The following is a 20,789-nucleotide window of genomic DNA, read 5'->3' on the forward strand; positions in this document are numbered from 1 at the left end:
CTTGCTGCCTGCCTCACGGGAAGCTTTCGCAAAGCCGTAAGATCCAGCAGGCAGAGTTTCGAGGGCCGTGTGAAGGATTAGAGCTCGCTCTCTGCCAGTGGTGTGAACGAGCGGCTGAGCAGTTGGCAGCGCAACCCTAGCGAAAGGAGGAGGGAGGGAGTGGAAAGGAAGGGAAAGTGGAAGGGTGGAGCGCTGTGAGCCAAGCAGGTGGGAGGTGAGGGGATGTGAGGCCGGTTAAAGAGGAGAAAGAAAAGTGGTCAGGCGAGGGAGGGGAGAGGAAACATTCATACGTGCATTCGCTGAAGTCATCTGTGAGCCTCGGCTTCCTGCTCTAAGCCCCTGTCCCGGTGCAATGTGTGCGTTTGTGTGCGTTTGTGTGCGCGTTTGTGGCGTGTTTGTGCGCCGGGGTGCAATCTATGAGCAATCTATAGCCACGCATCACAAACGGACTGTGTCCAATATGTAGGAAATGGAGCTGGGCCCAAGTATTACTGGGGTTTATGTGAGAATGATTTCACTTCTCCAAGATTGCCGTGCCTCACACTGTGGAGGTTATCTTTGAAAATGGGCTCCAGCAGACCACGGCAGCAAAAACACACACACACACACATAGCAGGGACAGACTAGGTATCACAATCCGACGTCACCACTTCGTTATGATCTTCACAATTTAAGTCTACTTCGGTCGTGCATGGTCATATTTAGGTCTATTTCGGTGACACACGTGGTTACCGCGGTAACGTCGGTTCCACACTACTTGAGCAACTACTCTGTTGAACGGATGAAATGTGTTTCTTCTAGCAGAGGAATGAGTCCATAATATTTGCTGCTTTCGCTAGAGATGATCCCAGGTGTTGGATGCGCTAGGTGAAGCATCTTAATGTGAAATGCAGGAAACATTTGGTTGGACTCCAGTTAGTTTTAGTTGAATTGAACAGGAAACACCGGCTTTGTTTACATCTACATTGTTTCTCCAGCCTGACTGAAATGATCCCGATCCAAATTCACTGTTCACACGGGCCCTAATAACATAAACTGATAAGACTTCAGAGCAGAACTTTTCTGACATGCTCAAAGTGGTTGAACTTTATTTTCCAAAACTGATTTAACAAAGGATTTGTTCCAAAGAAGAAGATGAAAAAGAGGAAGCGCCATTTTTGAGGGTCCACTCTTTTCAAAGTTGACGCCTTACACTGCTTCCATGTTTGTGTATGTTTTCTAACTGTTATTGGAACTTGCTAATGTCACTCAAATGTGCACGGACAAATATAATTATTCAGAGAGAAACTGGATCGGATGTTTACATAATTATTAGACTGTAATATGTTTCTGTTTTTCACGTTTTTTTGAGTTGTTCCTAAACCATTTTTGTGTGTGTGTCTGTGTCAGGCTGTGTCATTGCTATGGGGTGGGGGTGCCTGGTCTGGTCTAGGTTTCCCAGCAGAACATTGTATTGTCACAAGATGGTTAATGTTAAGTGGTCATGATGTTATGCCTCATCTCTGTTTTTTAACTGATATTTGTGTTCAAATGCCAGTAATAAACTAGAGGTTTGACTGATGCGAACCTTGAGGATTATGTGTGTGAGAAAACTGTATTTGTGGTATAAAAAGTCTTACAATATGGAACGGAGTAGTTTTTATTCACATAGGAATTCCCGTTGTATTACAGCTCAAGAATTCAAGTCACGTTTTCAGTATTAACAAGTAAAGTCTTAGAAAACTAAATTTCCTCCATCCTTCATCCTTAAGTTCTTTATTGCTCATGAGTCATGACGTACAAAACAAAAGAAAAATCAAAAAGGAAACAACGAAAGAAAAGACATAATACTCTTTATATCAGCAGCTGTGTCAGGAATCCCACATTGGAAACATAAACACGCGCACGCGCGAACATACGGTGAGTGTTGCCTTCGAGGACATCTGCAGCTTTAACAGTGAGCCATCACAGCGAACCTGTTTTCTAATCAGCGGGCTAATGATGTTTTCAATGTACCAAGCACACGCACACACACACAAACACACACACACTCTTTCTCTGTCTCTCTCTCACATACAAACCCACGAACGCACACGATATAGAGGGCAGAAGTTACAAATCGGCCCTCTCTCTCTCATTCATGACTTTCTCAGATCAGCCACATCCAGAACACCACGCTGACTCAAGCAACAGCAACTGGTTACTTTAGAACTCCTCATCCTCGAAACCGTACGCTTTTCTTCCAGTGTGAACACAAGAGCTGCAGTGACGCCTCCAGATCGAGCTGCCTACATGTGTGCACCAACACAGGCCCTCTTCTTCTTAGATCAGTGATATTTATACTCTGTCCCGTGACAGCAGAGCGCCACACGAACACACACACACACACACACACACCCTTCATCCTTTTGGCACACTTACTGACTCCCATGCCCTCTGACCTACTGCTGATAAAGGACTCACATTTTCTGTCTGCTGAATGGCTCTAAATTTGTCAGCGGCACAAAAAAAAATGACACTAAGCCCAGCGATATAGCTGCGCACCCCGAAAAGGGGAAGTGTTGTGTTTAAGTACACGTTCAGGTATGTAGCTGTGAGGTCACACTCACTGTAGGTCAAATGTCTTTTTATGAATGTGATGTAACATAAGAAGGACAAACGGCAGCCATCTGCAGGTCCTTTAAAGCCGCCGCTCTTCCCTCTAAGCTCCCCTTTGAATAAATGATCCCATAATGACAGCCTAAAGATTTAGCAGATAAATTATAGGTCCAGGTGTGTGTGTGTGTGTGTGGTGTTTGTGCATTGTGTGAAAGCTGATGACAGCGTCAGATTGTGGAGTGAGGGGAGGATAAGAGGATGTAGTGATGCATGGAAGAGAAACCAAAACAGGAGTGTTAATGTCCTCGGGCCCGCGGCTCTGACTTTAGCTGTGCCCTTGAGATTTATTGCGCATGTGGGCGAGTCTGTCTGTGTGTGTGTGTGTGTGTGTGTGTGTGTGTGTGTGTGTGTGTGTTTGTGTGTGTGTGCGTGCGTGCGTGAACCTGTTCCTGCGTTTGAGTGACGATGTGCGTGCCGGTGAAGATGTCCCCATGCAGCCTCCAGCGTGACGGAATAACCTCACGTTTCAAATTAAAAAATGGTTGTCTGCTGCATCTGTATTAACGTTTAATGTCGCGATCATAAAGCTAGCCACACGAAAAACAACAAACATGCACACATGCACAAACACACAGGGTTACACACACACACACACACACACACACACACACACACACACACACACACGTTGCCAAGTCCTCTGGAGAGTTATCATTTAACCCATTCATTCGGTGCATTCGGATCCGCTCAGCTCAGATCACGAAGAAAAACCCGACTATCAGTCAGTCTGTCTATAAAGCAGCTAAGTACAGCTGTCAGGAAGAGTTCCAGCTTCTAATGGTGACCCCAATCTTTCTCCACCGTCCGTCCCGGGTTTGTTGTTAATCATCTCTAACTTCCCTTCCTTCCTGTGACAGACACGGCGGAAGATGAGCAGGATGTAGGAGGAAGGGCTTGGATCGGTCTGTGCTCATGAATCACTCAGCCGCGCCGCTAACGTAGATGCTCAGTGATCTGCCCCACTTAGACACACACTGCCACTCATACATGAACACACGCGCTGCTACGACTACTCCAGAGGCCCACTTTCACACTGGCACACTGGGTTACATGCTGCGGCCTGTATGTGCATCGCAACATGGGGTCAACCAAGTAACGTAGAGTCATCATTAAATATGCGCATGATTCCATCGCCCTGACGTTGCCTTCGTGTGCAGCCACCACGAACCTGCCCCACTTCTACTACTCCAACTACAACTACAGCAGCGTGAAGACCACACAGAGCAGCTACTGCTCACAGAGAAGTAAATCATATGCACGCGGAAACGTGAAGTACACACAAGATATGATGGAGTCACTTAGTGTCACTATAGGTAGACTTCTTCTGCCTGTTTTTAACAGTGGAATGCCCTTTAAGAGTGACTTAACACCAGGCTGAAAAGCAGACAAAGCAGATATCATCAGGTTTCATCATCCCGTTGTTTTTCTGTGAGGCTTCTTGGCTGAAATGGAAAATCTGGAATGGCATGGAAACACATTTAAAGGACCCACACAAACTATGTAAGTTGCCCGTCCAGTGAAGCTTCCGCTCCAGCGCGGGCATGAAGAATGACAGCAAACGAAAACATCGGATTTGTGCGGATCGATGAGACAGTAAATTCACAAAATAAAAACAAATGGTATGTTTCCATCACATTGCCCGTAATGTTTTCGTTCGTTTAAAGGTACGGACACACCAAGCAGATGTTACAGAACTAGTGGCGATGAAGACTTGAAAAGTTGCTCCTGAACACATCGCAAACACAGCAGCCAGTTTCTAACACACGGAAATCACATTTTAGTGGTGGTCTGTATCCCTGATTCAAACAGCTACTGTTAGCTAGGAGACTAGGAATCTAGGAAGAACTACAAACTGTCTTACAGCGCCGGCCTCTCCTGAATCATGATGATCAGTCAGATCTAGAGTTTATTCACTCTTGAAGATCATATTGTTGTCAAATTGTTTGTGTTTCAGTGTTAAGATTGGATGAATATGTTTGCTTTTTTGTCTAATTCCATCCCTTTGAGCTGAGCTGAACAGCCAATCAGAGAGCCGAAAAACTGACGATAGGGATCCAACAACTGGAGGCAAGGACGGAGACAGACCGACAGCCCAACACTGACAAACAGCCAACAACAACTCGGTGTGTCACATCCTTAACAAGTTGCGCTTTTCTAATTGGGCCATGTTGTTGCATCCTCTTCTTCTACAGAGTTTGCTCCACAGACTGCTTATCTCAACTGACTAATGCAAGATACAGACTCCACAATAGGCCTCATAACACAGGCACTGTATCAGATTAGGCGATTAACTAGTCAGAAACAATTGCAGTGACTCCACGAGACAGATGTCAGACAGGGTTGTCACAACCAATAGTGGCAAACTGTGTTTCGTAATCTGTGGGATGTCATCCAGAAGGAGAAGCCAGAGACCAACTGTCCAAACAATGTAAATAATGAATGTCATTATGACACTTCATTAGGACAATTCACCATGAAGCGTCTCTTCGGGCTGATGTAAAATGATCAATTCTTGAGTCTGATACTCATCTCCAGTCCTAAGGGCCATGACACAATAAGCTGATGGTGGACTGTTGGCCATCTTGGGCTGTCGGTGAGCACCTGTGGCCCTAGTTTTCACACTAGTGGACTCACTAGTCAATTTGAGACGGAGCCTTTCTGTGAGAGAGTTACCTATGATGGTCTGTTCAGAGGACGAGAATTGAAACTCGTGACAAAACTAGTCTGGAATGAAATCAGCAGAATTCATGCTTTAGGATTTGCTTTGTCCTGTATATCTGCAGATATACAGGACATATTAGATATTCTTCCATGAATTTGTTTTGAATGATGAACACAGACTACTGACACCTGCTGGTACGGAGAGTTATTTCCTCTTACAAAGAATGTACATGTTGCGGTTGAAGTCTTTGCCGTGTGTTCAAGCGCAACTTTTTGGCCCAGACAGGGGCACAATGTGAGGCAGCCAGTCTTCATGGTTGATCGTTCTTCAGTGACCGTTGCCCGCCATCGTTCTGACACATTTTTTGTGTCAATATCAGGTAGCCTGGCTAATAAATGTCCACATTCCACACGTGCGCTACTGGAAACTGAAACACTAATGGTTGTCCTCACGTGTGGTCACAAGTCTGAAACGGTGACACAACGGCGATGTCTCGTTGTCACGTCACATTTATGAAGCTTACACGCACCAGCACAAACAAGATTTTTCAGGTGGTGTTAAGTTCTTTTTTAAAGGTACCCTGTGGAGTTTTCTTGTCGACGAGGACAGCTATGTTTACATTCAGAACTTATTGCATAAATTCATTCGTTTGTATCCTTGAGGTCAACGCGCTATAGTGAAACATTTGCTGATCTTTCAAACTATGTTGGAATCTTCTGCTCGGACTTTCCCTGTGGGTTTGCTCCCCATCGCTCCACAGTCATGCGACTCCTCCTCCTTTGTTTGGACATTCACGTCATTTTATCACTGCCTTTACCCGGGGTGTGTTTTCGCCGTCTGTCTACAGATTCTGCCTGTAAAAGACAACGAGGACTGCTTCAAGTGAGTTGCCTTAAGGCATAAAGGAAAATCACATTTAAATACTGAAACATACTTGTTTCCCCTTTCCACTGTACCAGAGATAAGGCATCACCCTCTTTGTGACCCCCCCCCCCCCCGTTACCTTCCTCTGTGTTTTTGTGTGGATGTACTGCATGCGTTTGAATGTGTCCCTCACACATCACTTGTTGTGATAGCCATCTCTTACAGAGGACTTAACATCGTATGCAGGTACACTCAGCGATACCAGTGGCTCCGTAGACTATCTGTGCAGAGTGGTACAGTGAATGAGTGTGTTTGTGGGGTTATTGCTCTCAATAATCTCAGAGGTCATTCTGTTCTCCTGAAGTGAAGGCATATTCTTCCATATTGCTGTCTCTGCCTGTCTCTCTCTTGCAGACACTCACTCGCACACTCACTCACTTTCCAATATGTTAAGGAGCATATTGCAATATCTAAAATCTGTAACAAAGGGAGACGGGCAGATCTTAGTTCATAAGAGAGCCTTTGGTCTCACACTCCTCTCGTCACATCTGGTTCCTCGTTTCTTTTCTCCCGTGTTGTTCAGCCTCGTGTCGTTTCACCTCGGCCTGTCACACCTGCATGCCCGGCTTGCTCAGATCCCCGTTCCCCTGGTTGCCTCCACCTCCACCTCCACCTCCACATCCGCCTCCGCTCATCCCTCCCCTATCGTCCTCATCGTCGCTGTCCTGCTCCTCGCTCTTCCGCTTGGTGTAGCGCTCGTACAGCACCATGAGCACGCCCATCACCCAGGCCGAGACCGTGCCGGCCGAGAAGATGACGAAGCCGATGGCGATGAAGAAGAGGTAGTCCCAGTAGCCCAGGCCTTGGTGGCAGTCTGCCCGCAGCTGCATGCCGACCTCCGCCAGCCGCTGGCCCGCCAGCTCCGCGGGGCTGTTGCAAACCGTCTGACCCTCGTCTGGAGGTGAGGTAGAGAGGAAGGATGAAGGGAGGAGAAAGAGAAAATAAGTGGGTGACGAGAAGGAAGATTAATTACGAAATGATGAAATGTAAAAAAAAAATGAGGTGGCGGTGAATAATCAGTATATGGTGGAGGACAAAAGGTAGAGTATCAGGAGAGAAAAGGGAGGGGAAATGCAATTAGCCAAGAGAAAACGTAGTGCAACCATCAAAAGCCAAAACACATAAACACACACAAAGCAAATAACCGCTAACAAAGCAGCGATAACCTTTGCGATAAAGAATCCCGAGAGGCAGGGAGCAGATTTCCTCTGAGTAACATGGGTCTTTGGTGGATGGAAACATTACTATGCTGCACACAAGCCGGGAAAGGTGACGAGACTTGACTGCAAGCCCCTGACACATTGTCCTTCCCACCCCCTCGCGCAAGCAGTTGTAGAGTAACAAATCACTGCAGCAGAGGAAAGATAAGGAGATGAGTGTTTTCCCTGGGAAAACATCTGCCGTTCGTAATGAGGAATATGATAATCGGCCGGAGCGGCTGTCGACCGCACAGACGGGAGACAGGAGAGTTCAAAGGTTGGGGTCGACCATGGACCAGCGTTTTTTTTTCTTTGTAGCATATACTGTACAGATGCCTCGTGCGTATCAATTAGCATGAAGGAAGAATGTTAAAAGGAGAAAAGGTGAAGGGTGGGGGGGGGACTCGCTCTGTATGCATCTATTAATGTGATCAGAAGCAAGACGAGCGCAAGAGTACAGTCAGCTCTCTATCAGTTGATGCTAATTCCCATGCTTCCTCCCTCCCCATCTTTCCTGCATGTTTAATTGCATCTGTACTCTCCAGAAAGGGCAGGAGCTGGGAACAATGAGAGAGAGCCAAAAAGAGACAGACGAGACGGGCCGCACTTTTCTTTTAAAGATAGGAAGCGGAGAAGGAGAGAGTGAGCGGGAAGAAAGATAGCGCCATAAAACAGAGACCGATGGAGAAAAGGGCCAACAGATGCACAGGCGGAGCGAGCAATTTGGAAATATTTGCATCCTCACATCCCCGTATCGTAGAGGGAGCGTGAAGATGGGAGCCGCTATCTGGCTGCAGTCCTGTCCTCTGATGGATTAACAATGGTAATTAAACCGCCGTCACCTACCAATAAAGCCAAAGGTCTGAGCATGGAAATGAGAAATGAGGGGAGGGATGGCAAGAATGGTCAGTGAAATGATCTATACTTCTCAGACTACTTGCCAGGTCTTTGCAGAGGCAGGGGCCGCGCCGGTTTTAAAGGAAAGAGCAGCAGGAGTTTTGCTGTGATTGGCTTACAAACACCAACCGACCCCGACCGTAACTAAGTGTTTTATTCCTCTCATGTCAAATTTAAACCCAAGGTACGTACGAGGCAGATTAGTCAGATGATTAGATAGCGAATGTCTGTGAGGATTAAAACCTAAACATTCGGAAACCTCTGTGTTTTAATCCTGCCGAGCGTTTCAGCGACACATCTGCAGAGGCCTGATAAGGTTTTTGATCAATACAAACATTGATCTCCTCACCTGCGGGTGGGTGGGGGAAGGGGGGGCTCTGTCTCAAGCTTGAGAAGTTGCGTCCAAGTATTGGATTAGGACTTTTTATTTGTTACATAATAGCTGCCACGTGGCTTTCTGCAGCCATTTGAAAAACATTCCCTTCCAAACAGAGAGCGTTGAACCTTATGTCACTTATATATTAGTGATCTGTGGTGTGCCAGCATTATGGTACAGATCAGCTGAGGATGAACCAAGAAACACATATGACACTTTCTCTCTTACCCAAGTTTTGAGTGTCTCTTTGAAAAAGGACATACAGAGCCTTCCCCCAAACTGTTATTTTACATTCCCCCTGTCCTTGAATCTGTTTCTCTCTCCTTTCTGTCCCTCGTGTGCAAAAAGTAACAAAATAACATTCTATCTGAGGCTGATCGCATTAAAAGCCTGGCAAAAAAATCTGCATGGCATCTTAGGAGAGGGGTGCGCAACATGCTCAGCCAGAGCTGCACACAATCGCACACAGGCATTGTTATCTCAAAGGAAGTGACAGATCACGGAGGTATTCAAATGAATGTGCTTTTCTTTTGTGGGGAAAACATTTATCAAAACGTAAAAGTGGTGGAGCATCTAGATTCAGGTCTTTTTTCCTTGTTTTACCTGCATACTTTAAAGATTTTTTCTCCACTAACAGAAGGGCTGATTTTGCTGGATGAAAACACTAATAGGTGTCGCTTATTTCAAGGGAATCCTCCGAGGCCGGGAGTCATCGAGTTTGCTCATCAAGAGGAGAAAATGTTACTGGGAACGTTGTTTTATTGTGAAAATGAGCTGCACCATTTCGGACCACCCTTTCCAGGAGCCATACCCACCCGAGAAATAGACTGTTCACCACACTGGCTTCTGGTACAAGATAAAGAGTTATCAAATCCAGAACCAACAGACTGAAAAACGGCTTGTACCCTCAAGCTGTTCAGTCCCTCACACCTTCAGCCTGTCCTTTGTAGGCTGTTGTGTCTATTCCCTAGTCCACCTGCACTCTTTTGACAAATTTGCACATTTATGGATACATTTCTTAATTATTGTTTCTTTCCCCTCGTCCTGTGACACAGTCGTTTACATATATAATGCTGCTATGCCATACGAGTTTACTGTTCTACATCAATGCCACTTTCACTGACCTCTCTACTAATTACATTCATTTGAGTGCTGTGCTTTTTCTTGTATATACTGCAGATTTTATTGTGTATTGCTGCTACAGTTTTTATCTTAAGCTGCCACAAATGATGAACGCATCATTCATGGTTTTATTTTATGATTATTAACTACTTTTATCCGCCCTTTGATGACTGTGCAATGTTATTTAATCTTTCATATGTTGGAAAACCTGACTGACAGTGAATATCCTTATTCTGCTCTCCAGTTACTTTTCTGGTCCTCTGTCACCACCTGTGACGGTCTGAGTTGTCTAGCTAATCTCAACTGTGTCACTGCCTCTAGGCAGGTGTGAGGATTTTTTCCTGTGCTTGTGTGTGTGTCTGTGTGTGTGTGTGTGTGTGTGTGTGTGTGTGTGTGTGTGTGTGTGTGTGTGTGTGTGTGTGTGTGTGTGCGTGCGCAGTGAGTTGTTGTCTGCTCTTGCTTGCAGAGCTACTTTTGTAACCGGATGCTGGAACAGTGAGGTACGATCAGTGGTTGAACAAACACACACACAACAACAATAGACTGGTCCCTGAGGGAATTTAAGACTTGTTTGTACTCCTTCTTCGGTCACTGTTTCACAAACCTTGGAACATTTCAGACTCTGTTCACAGTTCCTGGTTGCCTGGTCACCTTTCAAAGAAATGCATGCCAAGACAAAACAGCATCCGAGCAGGATTTGGCAGGTGTAGTCTCAGTTTAAAACGCGTGTCTGTAAAGATCATCCAGGTGATGGCAGATCAAAAAACAGCTAAAACGAAGGCACTGAACTTGTTTTCTTGAAGATGTTTTGATACTCATCCAAGTAGCTTCACAGAACTGAACTAAAACCTGCCCTTCAGCACTGGATAGTACTTTACTATGGACAAGCAGCCCTGGGACTGTAAGGTCATAGTATTGCATCCTCCTGTACCTGTTGCTATGGAGCTGTGTGGATATGGATTTAACCATATACTCGAATGTTTCCATATGTCATCATTTGTTATAAATGTAGTCTACTCTCCCTGGATTATGAAAAGACATGTAGGTGATACATTTTATTTTTAGGCTTTCTACACACAAACAAACCAGGTCAGTTTGGACCCAGGAGGACGAAAGTTGCGTGGTTACGAAGGCAACGCGAGGGTTATTTCTTCTCCGAGCAAGAAGCAATCTTCAGTCTAGAATCTTCCCAAATATACTATTTAAACTGTTGCTGAATGGCAGCAACCGTGTCCTCAACTGAGACAATGCTAAGAAGAGCACAATACAACAATTAAAAATAAGTGGAGACAGGCGGTCGATAAACAGACTCAAGACTTTTAGCAATATTCAGCTAGCATTAGCAAGGCACCGGTCATCAGACCCACTATGGCTGTAACTGTTGAATTAAGCAGTCAAATAAATACGTGTGATCAGAAGTTAAATGATTAAAATGATCAATCAGCAGAGATGGAATATAGTTTTAATACTCACTACGCTAGTGTATAATAACATGTAACTATGAAGGACTGTTTTTGTTATCTTAAAATGAGGCCTTTATACCTCGATACGATCTCTGGAAAACAGATCACATTTTCACACTGAAGCGTGGGCCACTGGTTCTAAAAGGACCATACTCTACTAAATCCGACAAGCTGGTGCCCTGATATTGGCACACAATAAATAAAGCACTCCAATTTGGACTGGGTCAGTGTGGTTGCTTTGTCTACCAACCACAGGGGAGCGAAGAATTCTACGAAACCACAACTACAAATATATTCCTCCTCAACATTTGCAGCTGCCTTTTAGCAACCGTCCATGGCTGCCTCCTATGATCAGAGATAAGAGAAGGTAATATGAGCATAACTGGAGAACACAGGAAAAGGTGGCAGCCGGGATGACTCAGTCCGCTTCTCGTCACCGTCTGTTTCTTTGTCACTCAGTGTTTTCTCACTCATCCCATCACTCAGCTAAGGAAACCACTCAGACATCACTCTGGCAGATTGCCCTTGACATTTTAAGTGGTTGTCCCTGTTTTTCACACTTCCTATTTCTTCTGCCGAGTCTTGTCTCCACTAATATATGCATTGTCACTTTTATTAAATTCTGTTAAAAGCATTAAACTCCTCTTTTACAGTCCAGTATTTTAGGAACTGGAGACCCCAGTCCCAGTTGATTACAGTGTCTACGTTAAAGATGCAGGCTTTTTATTGTTGCTGTTTATTTGAATGTGTCCAGTTTTATTATTTTGCGCTACCAGGAAGCGCCTGGACATTTTCAGGTTAAGTGCGTGAGAGAGCGACAAAGAGATGTGTGTGTCCTCTTTGTTCCTGCAGAGTGAAGCCTGAACGTTCTGTCTAAATCCAGCGGTTTCAGGAGAGTTCTCATTCTCATCTTCTATAACCGCTTGTCCTCTAGAGGGTTGCGGTGGGGGCGGGGGGGCTGGAGCCTCTCCCAGCTGTCATCGGGCAAAAGGCGGGGTACGCCCTGGACTGGTCGCCAGTCCGTTGCAGGGTTAACACGCAGACAAACAACCATTCACAGTTTCGGGAGATTTACTGCAGAGAATTCCCTGTTTTTGCATGCTTGCTGCACTGCAGTTTCCACATTTCTCCGCGCTAAACTGGCTCTAGCGGAACGGTCCTGCAGCACGAGATGGACACGGGGTGGCAAACACTGTGCCCTGTCGTCGTCCGGCCTGAATCACGCAACATTAATCTTTGCAGCGAATGATTCATCGCGGCCCGTGGTCAGTCTTTGTGATACTACGGCTGGTAAGATGTCACTTCCGTCTCTGTCTTCTCTTCTCCACTGACAGCTGGACGGGAAACAGAGCATGGTGGTCATCTGCCCGTCCTCTCTGTGCTGTTTCTGCAGCGCATGGCATGATGTCACCCCCGTATGATAATAATACCAGGGTGGTGGTCGGCGGTGTCAGAATGACCCACTGCAAGGGAGTGTGCCGCTGACCGGGCACAAAGCCCTGCGGCTCAGAGATACACTTCAGACCGGCGGCTTTAAGAATAAAAATAGTCCTGAAAGGAAATAAACAGCGGCAATCAGAGGAATACACACGCAGCGCCTCGGTTATCTAACACTAAACACACGGATCAAGCAGAGCTTTCCACAAATTGTGAATGGGGATGTTTATTCAAAGAGAATGCACACCAAAGGTCTCCAGTGAACGGTAGTGTTTATGTGAGCACATATATCTGTAATCATAGGTCGTAAGTGAGTAGTTAAGTGATATAGTCTCTGTGTCGAATCTTGAGCTGGATGGTTTCCAGGCTCGCGGCTGACAGAGGAGAGGGATCGCTGGGTCCCTGGAGGAGGGGCCCCGAGGTGCTGCTGAAAAACATTGTTGACTCTTTTATGAACTTCACTCTGTTCTCCTCCGACTCCACTCGTCCCCTTTGTCTCTGACTCTCATGCACTAAAGAGCAATGAGCGGCGAAATCATACAACCCGGCGATTTAAAGGGGACCCAGACGCAGATTCTGTTTCTGCCTTTCAAACACATGCATGTGTACAGTAAGTTCCCATTATACGCATATGATCAAAGCTGTAAGGTATTAACCAGCGGGGCAGAGAGCCCATCCTGTGAACTGGGAGCGGAGCTATTTATAAGCAGATTAATTATGCCAAAGCAATCAGTATGGTCGTGGACTCATACGGAGGGGGAGGCTGGAAGCTGCAAGCATCCCCTAATACTCACAGAGTTAACTAAGCGTAACTGCCTGACCACAAAACATGTTTTAGATACCTTATACACAGCCATGCAAGGAGATTAATATACAATCAAACAAGTTGAACTTTTAATTAGCTCCTTAAATTAGCTACAGCTGCTATAGATCGTCTTGACCTTTAACCTTCAGGTGGAAGCAGGTCTTTGTGCTCAAATCAGGGACAGAAAGACTTTGATCTTTTAGAAGGATGTTTTCATTTGTGTCTCAAATACACCTGCATGTAGAATTAAGGCGCCAAAGCTGTGTGCAGCAGATTGGACCCAGGAGGATTTAATTATATTGATGCTGTCATCAATATGAATGCTACTGAGTTCTGGGATGCTGCTGACATTTATCTTGTTTTACCTGCAATACTGATGTAACTTAATATCTGATTTTGCTGCTAATAGTTTTTTTCTGTTTCATACCAGCATTATACACCAGCTGAGTAAATGTAAGAAAATACTAGAGACCCTTAAGTTCTCCTAAACTGTACCTTTTATTTGATTTAAAGGGAACTGAATTGTATTTCTTTCATAAAGCGAAACAAAACAAAACAAAATGTGTCACCAAAAATGACACAGTGGCTCACTGCCTACGTTCACATTACATGAAACTTCACTATTATACTCTGATGCGACGTCAGACAAAATTAAACTGAGTCTCATTCACAAACTGCCATTCCTCACACGGTTTGTAATGACTGATTTACAACTCCAAATGGACTATTTGTGAGCATCATTATATAAAAGCTCACAGCTCACAAGTGAATGAATGTGGATCAAAAGACGTTGTAATGCGACACTAGAAATGTTGGATGTTAGATAAATGTGTTTATGCATTTATTATTTGCATTATAGGTCATAGCAAGATGTACAATTTTCAGTCTTGATATGGGACCATGTCATAGTATTTTTATGATCATGACTTATCAGGCGTTGGAGAGTTTGACTTCCCTTTTGTCTTACGCATTAAAGTGCCTAGAATTGCTCTGATTTTTGAATTTCCAAAACCAGAAGCTTATGAAGCGAAGAGTAAGACGACTTGTTGAGGCCCCTCCTCTCTCATCAAAGCTCGAACACCTCACCGTTTATCCAGCTAAACGCATCTTACCAGGGTTGGCGGAGGCTAAGAATAGCTGACCTTTTCTCCATCACATCCACTAGGGCTGAATAACACACGCCTTCACACTCCTCTCAAATACGGCATTAGTCAGATTACCACCAGCCTCCTTTCCATCGTTTCTCCATACGATCCCTTCTTCCTCTGGTGAAGGATGAGCGCGGAGACAGAGAGAGAGAGTGAGTGAAGGTCAGATAGCAACAGCTCTCGTTCTCTCCCCTCTTCCCTCTATCAAACCAGTCTTATCAGTCTCTTTATTGCCTCCCACTTTCCACTCTGGGACGTTTGCATTCATTCTCCCTTCGTGTCTCCCCTTCGGCCTTTATCACCCTGTTCCAGTCTTCTTTAATGTCCCTCTGAGTTTTGCTCTGTCATCTTGACACTGGCCACTCTCTTTTCCAATTTTATTTTCTTGGCTTGCGTATTGGCTGACATACACACACGGCCGCATGTATACATATACGCACAGTCATGCACACAAACTCACACACCTGAGCTGTCTCCCCTCTGTGCGTAAGGTGATCGCTTCACAAACACACCCACACAAGCATCACTTCAATCTTGGTCTCAGGCCGCGAAAAGCGCAGAGACATAAAAATATATACTGGCTACGCTACATGAGCAGACCAGCAGAATTTGATATGCTTCTCGTTGCACCAGATGGGTCTGAGGAATGGTTCCAGCTGATTAATAATGTATCATCTACCTGTATTAAATTGAATCGATGCCTCCTTGTCATAATGAATGTTTTAATGGATTTGAGTGACAGATCTGGGGCACAGGCGACCGGTGACTCCTTGAGTTTTTCTCTCTTCCCCTATCATTTCTGTCTCATTTAATCTTTTTTTTTTTGTCCTCAATTGTTTTTCTGCACTCGATCAGTTTTTTTATTTCGTCCTTTTCATTTTTAATCTCATCTCGAAAGTAATCTAAGATTAACATTTATCGAAGGAAATAGAATCCAATTACTTTGAAAACCTCCCTTCTTTCCGTTACTCTGCCTTTCTGTGAACCTGCTGACCTCTGTTTCTCCGTTCTCTTTTTATGAATTTTTAACTCTTGCTCCTCCACTTTGGCTCTTTGCCCCAGTCCGGTGAGCTGTCCAGGGCACGGACGAGCAGCCAGAAATACTTTCCCCAACAGTGCAGCCATAGCACCCAAAACTCTGCCAGCCCAGAGCAGGACAAGTCACTTACACTGCGTGTATTTAGCTGAGGCCCTTGTAATAATCAACCTACATGGAGTGTACAGGGTTGTTCAACAACCTGAAATTCCATTATAACAAGAAAAAAGGTGCTCACCCAAAAAAATAATAATTTTTTTAATGTATTGTCATCACAGTTCCATTTCAACTGTCTGTAGCTCAGTGCAACTAGAGCTCTGCATTAATCCACAAACTCTGACATAAGAACAATTAGCAGAACAGAAACAGTCCTAGAAACTAATGTGTTCTGTGAAATGGTTTGCAATGTCAGGTAAGAATTCACACACGTGTCTGTTAATGTTTCATTAATGCAACGTTATTTCTGGTGCCGTATAAGTTGATATAGGCTGGGCACTTTTGCCTGCATTATAAACTACAGCAGAGTTTAGTTGATTTGTTTTCTTTTTCTTAACGTTGGTTTTGTCGTTCTTAATGCTACAGGCTTCAGTTTTGCCTCTGGCCAACTCATAAAACCCTAAACTCAGACAATCTGACATTCTGTGGTTTTATTGGTAACTATTTCTATTTACACACTGAGCGACGGAGCAACATAAGTTCTTATTGTCAACAAATGTAAGTTCAGTATTCCTTTTAGCTCAGTTTTGGTCGCCATCAACTCCTGAATGAAATTATCAACTGTTTAGCTTCTAACATGTCGTTGTTTCTAACTTTGTTTGTTCTTATTATTGTGTAGCTTGAAACAAGGCCGATGAGAGCAGTGAGAGTGAATCAAAAAATCGGAGTTGGGGGCCGTCAAACTAAAACAGAAAGCTGAAAGACACAAAAATGGCTCACAGAGCTGAAGAGAACAGACTTGGATCACTTATCATCTGTTACTCAGTGTTTCTCTTTTCAGGTTTTACTTCCTTCTCCTGTCTCATTATAAATAGGTATATTTAGTTTGTTTGTTCGAGAGCCTGAAAGTCTGTCCTGGTTTGGACCAGAGGAAACATAAACCATCCACACCAAGAGCCTCCTGACATTGATCTTGTGACCACGGTGCTCTCTCCAGTGGCTCAATGACTAACACAAACACAGACAGGTGAATATACTAACAAAAAAAAAGCAGAAAAACTGTAACAGAAACTAAAACTATAAGAAAACAATCAGTTATCAGTTAGAACCTACGCCATCTGCAGCAATATGAATGAGTTACTGTGTGAGGACGGTGAACATAAACATACACACTGGCATGCACCTGATTCATCTTCACAGTGAGAGGTAGCGACAGCTGGAATCTCTGTGAGTTAGACTCACAGCCCTGGAGCCAGATCACAAGGCATTCAAGAACACAGACACACGGTGTATAATCTAACACACAAACACACACAAACAAGCTCACTTGACCTCGTTCACTTCGTTAAACTGGTTACGCTGTTTGTTTATCAGTGCCACGTCCATATGCTATAGAGTGTGTGTCTCCCTGGACGAAACAAGTCCAGACTCCACTGGCCACATCTTGTAAAGTGTAGTGTAATGACCAGCAGCTGTAATCTCATCATTATTAGCTGTGATTTAAACCTGTGCAGGTGTGCGTGTTTATGATGGCTGCTGAGCCGTGGGTGTTGGGTTGTGTCACTCACAATTCAAAAGCCCTCCTGCTGCAATGTGCGCTCTGATTTTGTTGCAGAGATGTGTCTCGTGTGTGACAATGAGCGAGTGCACTAATTCAGCGAAAGTGGAGGTGGACAGCAGGGACCCGCTGTCTTCAAGCAGGCTTCCTCTCACTCTACATGTCCGTTAATCTCACTCCTGTTTCCAAGACGTCCCAGCCTTGGGGCTCCCCCCAGCTGCTGATCACACACTGACTCACACTCAAGTGGGGTGAGTCATTCTCTCTCTCTCTCACACACACACACACACTCCACACATCTATGCGCTGTCCTTATAGTGGCAGCATGGGAGTCCAGCTTTTTTGAGCACCATCATTAACCATCTGGACCGAAGGGCCAAAGCGTATGGCAATGAGAGCGGCAGCACACCCTGGTGCACGCTGTGTTAGAAATAGGCACAATCATCCTCTCAGCGTTATCTCAGCCTTCAGGACTCGGCGACGCTGATGGGATGAACGTCAACTTCAGGACAGGGACATCGACACAACGCGGCCTAACTCATGCACAAAAATCGTCAGACCTGGTCCTTTCTGTGAAGGTCACAAGCCCCATTTTCGGTCATTCCTCAGATCACTCTAGTTCAAACGCTCCAACGTTTAAGTTACTGACAGTGGAGGTGGCTGCCACTTTCCTGGTAACTGAAACACGTCTGCTCATTTGTCGGCATAAACCTGAGATATTATTGAGACGCAAAGGGCAGCTTAAACGGACTGTGTTGCAGAGAGGAGCAAGGGAACAAAATCTTCAGATTGCTCTGACTCTGAGGTCAAACCATTAGCTCTAGTGCATGTGTGTGTGCTTTTAAGAAGGAGAGGGGGGAGAGAGAGAGAGATCCTGCACCTGACCCTGCATCTGTGCAAAAATGGAGGGAGCATGTGTTTGAATACATACCCTCAAAATAAAGGGCAGCAGCTCCATGAGTGGCCCACCATCAGGGAATAAATTGACCACACGCCCACAATCTAATTATCTAAATGAGATGATGTGACCGTAACAAATTAAGATCTTTGAGCGTCCTTGGCTCATAAACTTTATTTGAAAAGGGGGCAAATAAAGGAGCTTTCACAGACAAACCCTCAAGAGACCACCTGAATGATGCCCGACTCACTGAACTTGTCTGGGACAAATGGTTTATAAAAGGTTGAAAGTAGGACTTGATTTTATTCCATTCTGAGCTACAATTGTCAGAAACAGAAGTCACTTTAAAAGTAAATCATCCTGTTTAAAATCGTTTTTTTTTGTATGTGTGAGGACTGGAAATAAACGGGCCAACCATGCTCACCTTGGAACTTGAATCCCTCTATTTGCACCCAAAGGCAGAGGTCCTCCGTGTCACAGTCGCAGCTCCAGGGGTTGCCGCTGAGCCCCAGAGACCTGAGAGCTGGCAGGGCGATCAGGGTGCTGATGTTGAGGCTCGTCAGGTTGTTCCGGCTCACATCCAGCACCTGCAAAGCAATGTTCTCCGCGAAGGCATCCGGGTGGATCTCCCCCAGACTCGGGTTATCCGTCAACCGGAGCATCACCAGGGACGCCAGGGGCCCGAAAGTCCGGTCCTCGATCTGCAGCAGGGTGTTGAAGGACAGGTCCAGATACGCGAGTTTCCGCAAGTTCCCGAATGTGGACTCAAATATTTCTGTCAGAGAGTTGTTACTACAATCCAGATAGACCAGGTCGGACAGGTAGTTGAGCTGCAGCGCAGGTAGGTCCCCGATGCGGTTGTTAGAAATGATGAGCTGCCGGGTGGCCAGGGGCAGGTCATTGGGGAACAGGGTGAGATCCTGCCCGGCGCACTGGACCACCAGCTGGTCGTCGCACACGCATCTGTCGGGGCAGCCGGCCGTGAGAGCCGGCGAAGGGGCCACCCCCATCACGAAGATAAAGAGGAAGAGGAGCCGGAGGGACTGGGCACTGGGCTCGGGCAGGAGACGCATGACGAGGCCGCCCAGAGCGTCATGAACTCGGGCTGAGCTGGACCAGGACTCCCGGGCGCTCTCCGGGCATCCTGCATGGGTCTGAGGAGCTGGGAGAGAGGAGGGATGGCTGCTCTGGGTGTCTGACTGTCGCTGCCCAAAATCCTGGCTGCTGTTTATATCCAGCCTCTCTTCCTCTCTCAGAAAGACTAACGGTCAGTCAGTCACACGCACGCTGGCGCGCCGCTCACATCGCCACAAGACATCATTTTCAGAAGGTGACCGAGAGACGCTCGTCGCTCCGTGGGTGACTCGTGCAGCTTAATGGACTTTGTCTCACCTGAGAAAACCACAGAATAGCTGAACGCTGTCGGTCACCCGCTCGGTGTCTCATCTTTAATCAGCCTCTCCTGTCTCCAACAGAGTGCATTGTTTCTTTAGTTTCCAAATAAATGCCATGACTTGCGCAAAAAATAAAATAAATATGATTGAATCTTAGATTTAGAGTCCGGCAAATCTTCTAATCTGAGGCGCACTTCACTCACACATATATCCTTGCCCGTGTTTGTCTCAGTGTGCCTGGGTTTGACGTGTGGCAGACAGTTCGTCTTCATCACCCTCCGGAGCGCAATGGATAGTGCGTCCCTCCACTCCGCTCAGACAGTCCGGTGTGACTGTGGCTCTGCTGCGCTGTAGTGATGTTCTCTCGCTCTGCGCGCCCTCCCTCCCTCACGCTCCATTCGCGCTCACACTGCAGCTCCACGCACACTAAAGAAATAACTGTTTGTGTCGTGTGTGCCCTCTTGAGAAAACCAGACGTCTAGAGCGCAAACCGTCTGACCGGCAAGAGAAACAAATGAGAGAAAGACGCGCCTCCTCTCTCCACGTGTGTGCGCGCGTGCGTGCGTGTGTGTGTGTGTGTGTGTGTGTGTGTGTGTGCATAAAAACACAATTCAATCATAAGCAGCAGCCTCTTGACTATGCGCCGATTTAACAGGCCTTATCTCATGTGGTCCGGTGGCCATTTCTCCTCATTATGTTCCCACAGCTGCTTGTTGACAACATAATCAACGTGGATTGTGTGTGCTCAGTTTTTTTTTTTATTATTTATTTTTTATTTATGTTATTGGCTTAGACACATTTGAATTTAGGAAGACAGTGAAGTCACACAATGAGCGGCCTCTCTTTTGTGTTTTTTTCGGAGGGAGGCTGGCAGGATGTTGACTGCCACCACTGAGCTCCTTGCTGTCGTTTAAAGAAACACAAGCAGATGGTGGGTGCATGGGAGAAAGTTACGGGCCTAACGCAGTGCCAAATAATGTGGTACAGCCAACATGTTAATCGTAGAGCATAATTAAAATCAGCCCTATTGTACACAGAAATGCAATGATGAGAACCGTAACACCTTCTGAGGGTGTC

The 20,789-nt window shown here is 45.6% G+C and overlaps 1 protein-coding gene across 1 annotated transcript; it reads right to left on the minus strand.

Annotated features, from left to right (window-relative positions):
* Positions 1 to 2,196: 2,196 nt before the first annotated feature.
* LOC125008921 (leucine-rich repeat-containing protein 52-like) lies at positions 2,197 to 20,177 on the minus strand. The gene is made up of 2 exons (XM_047586327.1): positions 18,743 to 20,177; positions 2,197 to 7,118 (listed from the first exon to the last, which is right to left on the minus strand). Exons 1-2 carry the CDS (start codon positions 19,389 to 19,391, stop codon positions 6,772 to 6,774), a joined length of 996 nt encoding a protein of 331 aa, XP_047442283.1. The 5' UTR covers positions 19,392 to 20,177; the 3' UTR covers positions 2,197 to 6,771.
* Between the last annotated feature and the right edge of the window lie 612 nt (positions 20,178 to 20,789).

Source organism: Mugil cephalus, chromosome 6, assembly GCF_022458985.1.
Source record: "Mugil cephalus isolate CIBA_MC_2020 chromosome 6, CIBA_Mcephalus_1.1, whole genome shotgun sequence".
NCBI lineage: Eukaryota > Metazoa > Chordata > Actinopteri > Mugiliformes > Mugilidae > Mugil > Mugil cephalus.